This window comes from Lotus japonicus, chromosome 4 (assembly GCF_012489685.1).
Source record: "Lotus japonicus ecotype B-129 chromosome 4, LjGifu_v1.2".
Lineage (NCBI taxonomy): Eukaryota > Viridiplantae > Streptophyta > Magnoliopsida > Fabales > Fabaceae > Lotus > Lotus japonicus.
This window is the reverse complement of record NC_080044.1, coordinates 63504226-63513549: the sequence shown is the minus strand read 5'-3', so window position 1 is coordinate 63513549 and position 9324 is coordinate 63504226. Positions and strand designations below refer to the sequence as shown.

Below are 9324 nucleotides of genomic sequence, written 5' to 3'. Positions count from 1 at the left end.
TAATAATAAGGAAAATACTGATAAATGTATCCTTAATCCTTAGATCCAGATGATGCATCCCCAAAAAGCTAACAGGTTCTAGCAAAACAAAATATAGGATACATTTAGGTTCTGGTAAATCAATGTATCCTTAGATCCAGATGATGCATCCCCAAAAAAGCAGCTAATTAGTTTAAAGGATATACAGGGTTAAACTACCTCAACTTGCACCTCAGCATCACTGTATATATAGAATATACAAGGTGCCGTACCCCTATAACAAAAAGAAGCAATGAGCCATCTACTATCAATCTAGTCCCATCCAGTAGCAACAACAGATGCATGACCCCAAGGCCCATTTTCAACCCTCCCAGCTCCACAAAACTCAGCATTAGGATCAGTATAATGATGATTACTGCTTGCATAAACAGAATTAGGGATGTTTGTGTTGTTGTAGTCATAAGAGGTATCATAATGATTATTGCTCGCATAAACTGTATCAGGCTGAGTGACATAAGGCTCCACATAATGGTCAGCATTGCCATAAGTATTATAGTAGTTGTTGTAATTCTCCACAGCAGGTTGAGTGACATTACGGAAATCACGACCACCGAAATTGCCTCTGCCTCGCCTCGGAGGTCCATGATCACGATCACCAGATGATGAGCCCTCGGCAAATTGACCGAGCCAAGCCGGAACTTCCTGCTTTGCTTCCTGCAAAATTTCAACAAGAGCCTTTGCAATAGGAGGGTTCTTGTTGCTGCTGAAAAAAGCAGTGGCTAGTCCAGATTTACCAGCACGGCCTGTTCTACCAATCCTATGTACATAGTCAGCTATGTCTCTAGGCAAATCATAGTTGATAACATGAGCCACATGTGGTATATCTAAACCCCGGGAAGCAACATCAGTTGCTACCAAAATGGGAGTGAAACCACGTTTGAAAGATCTTAAAGCTCGCTCCCGCTCCTACATATACAATGTAGCAAGATATTACTTTATCAAATTACAATAATATGACAAAAATGGCAAAACAATATTAGAGGAGAGCTTAATGGTACAATCATTGAATAATTTCATACCCTGACAACTATTCTAAGTAACACATAATCAAATGTTGCAATCATCATTTGCATGCATGAGATCAAAGAATCTCTACAAAATAAAGCCAAATTTACTGCAATAGTAGCCAATGCAATATAGCACAAACAGAGGATTCCCATTAAGTACACTAGGTGAAAAAAGGAAGCAATGGATCCAGAAGACACTAACCATTTGAACTTTATCACCATGTATTGCAATAGCTGGAAACCCATTTCTGGACAACCAAATTTCTAAAGCATCAGCTCCTTTCTTTGTTTCAACAAAGATAAGAGTTAGGGCTTGCTGCATTGCAGAGAACAGTTAAAATAAATCAGTTCCTGAACACACAATACTTAACAAACAAGCTGAAACTGGAGCTAACATAATAAAAATAGCAACTAAAAGCATCCCCCATTTAACAAAAAACACAATCATTACCTTCCCATGGTCTACATTTGCCCTTTGACGACACAGAAGGTTAGCAAGATGGTTTCGTTTGTCTGTATCTTGTACAAGTTCAATTTTTTGTACAATAAGTTCAGTGCTCGAACCAACCCTTCCAACAGCCAGGAATATGTAGTTTGACAGAAAATCCGCAGCCAGCTTCTGCAACATGATACAATTCATGAACCAACTGAAAGAGTCTAAACACAACCAAACAACCATTAAAGCATATAGAAGAACATCGTCACAAAAGACAACTTCACCTGTATATCAGTGGGGAATGTAGCACTGAAAAGCATTGTTTGTCTAACACCTGGAGGAGGCATGTGCATCTGCTGCACAATCTTGCGTATTTGCTGCTCAAAACCCATGTCCAACATGCGATCAGCTTCATCCAAAGCAAGGTACTTAATCTTCGATAATGAAACCCTTTCTCTCTCAATAATATCCACCAAGCGTCCAGGTGTAGCAACCAAGATATCAACACCTTTCTCCAAATTTTGAAGCTGTTTTCAGTCATCAAACAATGAAAATTGCAATCAACACTAGTACAACCAGAAAACAAGCCTCAAAATGAAACACAAACCTGCTTAACAATGGAAGCACCCCCATAAGCAACCACAATCTTCACTCCAGTTTGATGAGCAAACTTGGTTGCTTCAGCATGTATCTAGCATTAAACCAAACAGAGATTTAAGCAAGTTTTGATCTAAAAATGAAGAAAACTCAACAGAGCAAAAATGGTAAAGGAAAAACCTGACAAGATAACTCCCTAGTAGGAGATAGAATGAGAGCAGTTGGGTATGCAACGAAGGCATCAGAACGAGGAATGGAAGAAAACCCAGAACCAGAACCAGAACCAGAACGAGCCTTCAAAACCCCAGATATAATGGGGAAGCAAAACGCTGCCGTTTTACCAGACCCGGTTTGCGCGCAGGCCATGAGGTCGCGTCCGGCGGCGACAATGGGTATAGCGTGACGCTGAACCGGCGTGGGCTTCACGTACTTGCATCGCTCGATATTCCTCTTCAAATCCTCATCGAGTTCAGTTTCCGCGAACGAACCAACCGGAGAAGGCACATTCTCGCCGCTGGCCTCGACGGGGACCGATTCGTACGCATCGAAATTCGCGACGTCGCCGGCGGGGTTGCTGTTGCTGTTGATGTTGTTGTCCACTTCGACCGGGAACCGTTGTTGTGGTGGTGGTGGGTTGTGATGGTGGCGAGGAGGGTGGTCATCGGAACGGGGGAACTGGCGACCATTGAAGTGGCCGCCGCGGCCACGGCCGCGGGGGCGGGGGGAGGCGTAGTGGTTGGGGTTGGAGAAATGGAAGGAGGAAGGATCGGTGTTCGGAGGAGGAGGAGGGAAAACGGCGTCGTTGGCGCGGTGAGGAGGAATGTAAGGGGGACGAGTTGGTTTGCGAGTGAAGGGGGTGGAAGAAGGATCAGGCCATGCCATTGTTGGTGATTTGTATAGTTTTTGATTTGAGTAGAGAAAACGGTTTGTTGAAGAAAACGACAGGAACACAACAGAGAGTGCTATAGTAATAGTGTGTGTGTAGTTTTGATTTGAGCATGTATCAAGTATGAACAAGACCAATGAGTGTCTTTTATTTATTTATCTTCCTCATGGCATAATTGTCATATGTGCTTAAGCAATTTTTTTAGATTTTATTTCAACTATAAGTTATTAGTTCTTACTACGATTCATTTAGTCTTACCACACCATATTATTTATACTTTTACAAAACCCATAAAGTAATAAACCAATTTGGATAAGAATTTTTTTTTAGAACTCATAAAATAAAGTTGCTTATATAAGAGCTAATTCTTATTTTCAAGAACTAAGAACTCAACGTCAGTCATCTCCAATACTTGAGAATCTGATTTTTAGTTTTAAACTTAAGAACTACTCCCTCCGGTCCTATTTATAAGCAGCAAAAAAAAAATCACATAGTTTAAGAAATGTAGTTAAACTAGATAAAATGCATTAAATATGTCTTGAATCAAAATAAACTTCCAAAATTACCCTTTGTTATTAGTGTTGGAAAGTGGGAAAGAGAGAGAATAATTAATGAGACACATTTTACAAGCTAGAATTAATAAGGGCATCATTGGAAAAAAATAATTAATATAGCTCAAACTTTCATTTGGTTCTTATAAAAAGGACCAAGATTTTTCTTCTCTTTCATGCTTATAAATAGGACCGGAAGGAATATAATCGGAGATGCTCTAACTATAATAATAAAGTGAGAATGAAAATGACGGGTGAGAGAAAGAAAGAAAATAGTAGAAAGTGAGTTTCATTTATTATTCTTTCTCACTTTACTTTCTTTTTATCTTAAATCCACTTATTTTCTACTTTTATCTTTTTACTTTTTCTATTACATCACAAGTTATATCTCTTATTTCTTCCACTTTTTCCTCTATCTATGACATTATTAAATCACATCACATTATTATATTAAAGAGTAGTTTAATTTAAAGCCTGAATGAAACATACCTTATTGGAGAAGGAAAATGAAGGGTGGTGACTTGTGAGTTGAATTTGGGTTTTTGAGATGGGAAGAGAGATCGTTTGTTTGTTTTGCAGTTTGGTCACGTAAAGTATCTTTTTCTGCAATGGTGGGACCGGTTATACACGTGGCGAAAGGGGATTGGACAGAAAGCTGGTGCGTAGCTGCATAGGGGGCAGAGGGTGGGTATTTGCAGGAGGAGAATTGAATGCTGGTGTGATGTTGCTGTTACCAACAGAAACCAGAGGTCACAAAAAGAGACTTCAAATTCCTTTTTCATTCGCAGGTTCACGATGCTATTTATTGTTTTTTTTTTTTTGGATACTACTAGTAAAAATTTGGATGATGATATTAACTATTTATTGATTGTCTCTTCTTTGTATAAATTTCTTACTATTCCTAAAAATATTTTTCTAACTAAAAACATGCTATTTAGAAGGGTAAATAGTAAAAAATGGATGAGTAAAACAAACTCCCCATGCTGGGCAATCATCACGGGTCCTTAGCCCCTAGAAACCCATGATCCTAGAGCCCAATTGGATCAGGTACGTTTTTGTTTTTGTTTTAAAGTTAAATTTAACTCTTTTACCACTCAATTTCTCATTTGTTTATTACAATAAATACTACATTCGATTCTATTTATAAGAACCAAATGAGGTATTTATTTTAATTATATTTGTAAGAATTAAATTGAAGTTTGTGTATACGATATTAATTATTTTTGGACACTATCATTCTTAATAATTTGAACTAGTAAAATGTGCAGGTTATTGATTATATTCTCTTTTGTCCGGCTCATCAACGCTAATTACATTTTTCTATGCTACTTGCACATAATATGATAAGGGTGATTTTAAAAAATTAACATTAATTTAGAATAAATTTATTACATTTAACTACTTTAGCGTAATTTCTTAAATTGTGTGAGGTAGTTTTGTGGCTCTTATAAAATTGGACCAGAGATAGTATATTCTAGTACTCCATCAAATTAACTATCGTGTTCCGACAACTCAAAAAGTATGATAGGTTAAAGTTTTAGGAATTAAAACCCAAAACATAACCCAAGATATAAAATCCAAAATATATTTAGTTGTGTAACATTCTCGAAGGTCAAATTCTTAAAATAAGTCACATGTCTTGAGATCTTGAAACTCCAAAATGTAAAAGTTTGTGATATGTGTACGAGTTTTGCAATTCTCGAAAGACAAATTCCAACAGTTTCGAGAACTTGAAAACACAAAATGTGTTTTGACCATTATGGAATTTTAAACTTTTTAAAATGTGTCAAAATACTCGAAGTTGAAAATTTAAATATCCAACAATACAATGGTCATAAATGAACTAAATAGTAAACACGGATGCAACTCTCTTGTTCCTCTGTTGATATACGAAGCTGGTCGTGGTCCTCCACGCCGTCAACTCCAAGGCCCTTCTCATTACGACTCGGCTAGGGTCCTCTAAATAGAGATGGATCATGAGTTGTTATCGCCTTTTTCAGCCACTCCTCCACTCGCCACAGGGCAGCCTGTAAAGAACACTATTTCGATGTGAGGGAATGATAAAAGTAAAATCATAATCATGGGCAACTACTTCTACATATAGACACTCAACTTACCGCAACACCAACAATCATCTGTATAGAGTTAGGTATGATGCACGAATGTGATACCCCGAATATACCAAGGCATGTACTCAAGTATACTCTCAGTTGGAAAAGTATCTCAAATCCCTGTGGGGATGAGTCCAGTGGTGTATGAGGCGTACAAGACGTTTGTCTCCTTCGTGGTGGCTGATGTGTTTGTAATAGATTGGGGGACTAGGAATCATTTGGACATACCCAAATTATTAGATTACCCTCTTTTAGTAATTAGGTTGTATGATATGCGGCACGCAGATGTACCAAAAAATACAATGACACCTCCTGCCATGGTCTAAGACTTGAAAACCTCTTACAGAACTCTAAGAATTTGGGCACAACTATGAAGGGGCAATGCAAAGAAGGCTAAGATGTTCGTCTCAAAATTGGTTAAAGGAACCCTTATCTCAAGTTCAAAAAAAGGAAGGTATGCATGAAAAATCCACCAGGATGCTCGGCACAGACACAAGCACCTTTGTTTAAGAGGACACATGTGTGCATTTTGGGAGCATTTACTTTTTGGGTTATCTTCAAATCTTTTAACTTCACTTTAGATTCTGATTAGAACCTTTAGCGTGTTCCTAAACTCTTTTGTCTAGCCAAATTATAAGTACCACCCAAGCTTGTAGAGACTAGTAGCGGAGTATACTTTCGGGTGTTGGCTTACGTTGCATCTCCATTTAACTATTTTCTTGATAAATACTCATGTTATGGCCACCTCAGATGACCATCAGGCGTAATATTGTCTGCACGTCCTAGAGCTCATAATCAAGTGACTGTTTGTTGGCCGACCATGATAACCAAAGCGAGATTTATCTCGTCCAACAAGCAATCTAGTGAAACAAAGCTGGCACAATCATTAAACACTTAAAAACTTCCCAAGCGTAGCCATTATATCGGACGTCATCCTCAAAGGTTTCACTAAGGCCAAACGCCTCAACTATATGTCACACTATACTCTATAAATACATGTTTGATTAATTATATAAGCATTAATCATTATTTGACTATATGAACATTGTTATAAGACTTTAAGATCATCTCTCTAATTCGGAAGTTGACTTGAGCGTCAGACCCTTTTACACAGGTACATCCGCGTCGTGCTCTGCCATGGACATTGCACACACCACCATGTGTTAGCCTACATCCATAGAAAGATCAGATTTGGTGAAAGTTCTAGAAGAACATACGTAATTAATTCCCGGCCATGGAGAAAAAAATATAGTTAAACCATCAAAATCACATATAACTTCAAAAACACATGCCTATAAGACCTGAAAACCTCTTCAACACCCAATTGGCCAAGCTCTTGAGGAATAGTCCTCTAACCAACAAAACAGGCCACAAGAATGTTCAAACTCTTTCAAATTTTATCCACAAAATTTGCACACTTCACTGGATACCCACAATTCCAAATAATTGAATTTTTTTTTGAAAGATTCTAGTGAACAGAAAACAAACCCAGAAACGAAAGCCTTCATATTTTTCTTCGTCTCTTTAGCAGCTTAATTAGGTTCGTGCTTATTTGAGACGACGAACTTGAGAACTTTTGAATTGATATAAATATTTAGAATTGATTTGACAAGAACTCTTTTTCCTTGTAATGACATGAGATTAATTTTTTTACTAAATGTAAATGTAAGAATTAGAGATTTATTTTTTATATATCAACTCAATGATTCAAACCAAATCAACTCGTAAGCACTCATACTTGTTGGTTTTAATCGGATTGATTTAGTTTAGATCTGCTAAAAAAATTAATTAACTAAACTAAATTAATTAAATTTTATCATTTCAAATTCTATTTTACCTTAAATCGAACAACCTTAGCTTGTAAACACCCCAACTTGTTGGGAATTTGACAATTAGTGATTATTATTATGGTTTTTCCTTAAATTCTGAGTTCTTCTTTCTTACTACACAGGGCCGGCCCAAGGGTAAAGCCACCCAAGCAAGGGCTTTAGGCCTCCAATTTTTTTTGTTTTTTCTTAAGTAAAAAAGGCCCCCAAAATTAAAATTAACAAAATTTTATATTAGATCAAACATGTTTCAAGGCCCCCAAAATTAAAATACGCTTTAGGCCTCATTTGGTGTTGGGCCGGCCTTGTTACTACATGAAACTAATTTGTTTTTTGGGTTGAAATTTCATAAATTGGAGACATGCATGAGCTTGAATTGAATTTTCAATTTTGAGATTCTTGGATTTCATGTAATTGATGTCCAAAATCTTCAAAAGTGTACTGTATGTAAAAAGAAACAATGTAAAGAAAAGAGGAATAGGAAGAGAAGCGGAATGAATTAGAGATTACATTGTGAATAATTGAGTTCACTAGAAGATAAGAACTTAACCATATTCATAGTAATTAGTAGATTAATAATCCTAATTAAATAAAGAAACAAGTATACAAATCAAATCTAGAAAATTATCTAAATTACTTTGATTCCTCTAAGATAAGTCCCAGATATTATAAGATACTCTAAAATTTGATAAATATATTATGAAATTAGTCTCGAGTACTCGACTAAACTTAGTTAGTCAGCTCGCATGCAAAATAACGATAAATTTAAGTTCTATTTGACTAAGTTTGAGATCTAATAATATAAGCGTGGTTTTAGTTGACTAAATATCACAGTTAGTTTATTAAATCTATGACTTTAATCTACTAGCAAGTGGCCTTGATCGACTAAAGCAACACCAAAATGCAAAAGTTAAATATTTTAGGTGGAAAATCTATGATAGGTGTGTGTAGTGTTAATTGAGAAATCGGTCACAAGTTATAACAAATGGAAGACTAACTTCATAAGTTATAACCAATATTTTTGTTTGTTTGTGTGCTTTCACATATGAGATATTGGAAGATGTCAATGCTTTATTATATGTAAATAAAGAAGAAAATGGAGAATGGATGATCATAGATTTAGAGCAAATTTTTTATTATCGAGTAGGTTGATTAAAAAATTGACTAAATAATATAATAATTTTGAACAATATTAAAAAAGACATTTAAAAGAATAATAAGAAGTAAAATTTTAAATTTGAAACTAAAAAAAGAAGAAATGTTCAATGTCAAAAACGTCAAATAGTTTGTTGAGAATGAGAAAGAAATAACCAAAACCTTAGAATCAAAAAGTAAAGAATCAAACTTGACATTCAAACATTGATTATTAAAAAGGCTTATGTAAGAGTGCCCAAAAACCTAATCATAATTAAAAAGTACGTAATAAGATATAAAATCCTCTCTTGATAATACTCCAATCAAAACAAATTCAGCTGAAGTATTATGTACCTAACCTCACAGTTGTGGCATCACAAAAAGTCAAATGTTCATTTAACAAAAAAGTCTAATGATCACACCAGCTGAGTTGATGTTTATGTATGTTTTTCGTTCATGAGTCAACTTTGAAATCCAGAAGCTGCAATCAGAAGCTTCTCCAAATAATTGATTCTGGCTTCAGAATCAATTATAGAAGGAAAACATGCACTCCACCCCTCCCCTTAAATTCTCTTTTCTAACAAGCCATGAGTTGATGGTTAATGCAATGGTTTCTCACTTTGGCAATGCAACATCATGTTTAGATTATAGTTCACATAAAATTATTGTTTGATCCAACGAAAAAGTAATTGATTTTATTAGTTTACACAAACAAAAGTTGCAGACACAGTTTGAGA

The 9324-nt window shown here is 35.8% G+C and overlaps 1 protein-coding gene across 1 annotated transcript; it reads right to left on the bottom strand.

The window, feature by feature from the left end:
• Window positions 1-3088, bottom strand: LOC130714558 (DEAD-box ATP-dependent RNA helicase 52C-like). The gene is made up of 6 exons (XM_057564464.1): window positions 2260-3088; window positions 2090-2173; window positions 1767-2009; window positions 1498-1665; window positions 1249-1362; window positions 1-945 (listed from the first exon to the last, which is right to left on the bottom strand). The coding sequence occupies exons 1-6, from the start codon at window positions 2959-2961 to the stop codon at window positions 292-294; spliced, it is 1965 nt and encodes a 654-aa protein (XP_057420447.1). The 5' UTR covers window positions 2962-3088; the 3' UTR covers window positions 1-291.
• Window positions 3089-9324: the final 6236 nt, after the last annotated feature.

Coding starts and splice junctions, on each gene's coding strand:
- LOC130714558 (XM_057564464.1), bottom strand. CDS start 2,961: ATGGCATGGCCTGATCCTTCTTCCACCCCCTTCACTCGCAAACCAACT. Junction 2,174..2,259: donor CTAGGGAGTTATCTTGTCAG/GTTTTTCCTTTA, acceptor GTTTAATGCTAG/ATACATGCTGAAGCAACCAA. Junction 2,010..2,089: donor GTGCTTCCATTGTTAAGCAG/GTTTGTGTTTCA, acceptor GACTGAAAACAG/CTTCAAAATTTGGAGAAAGG.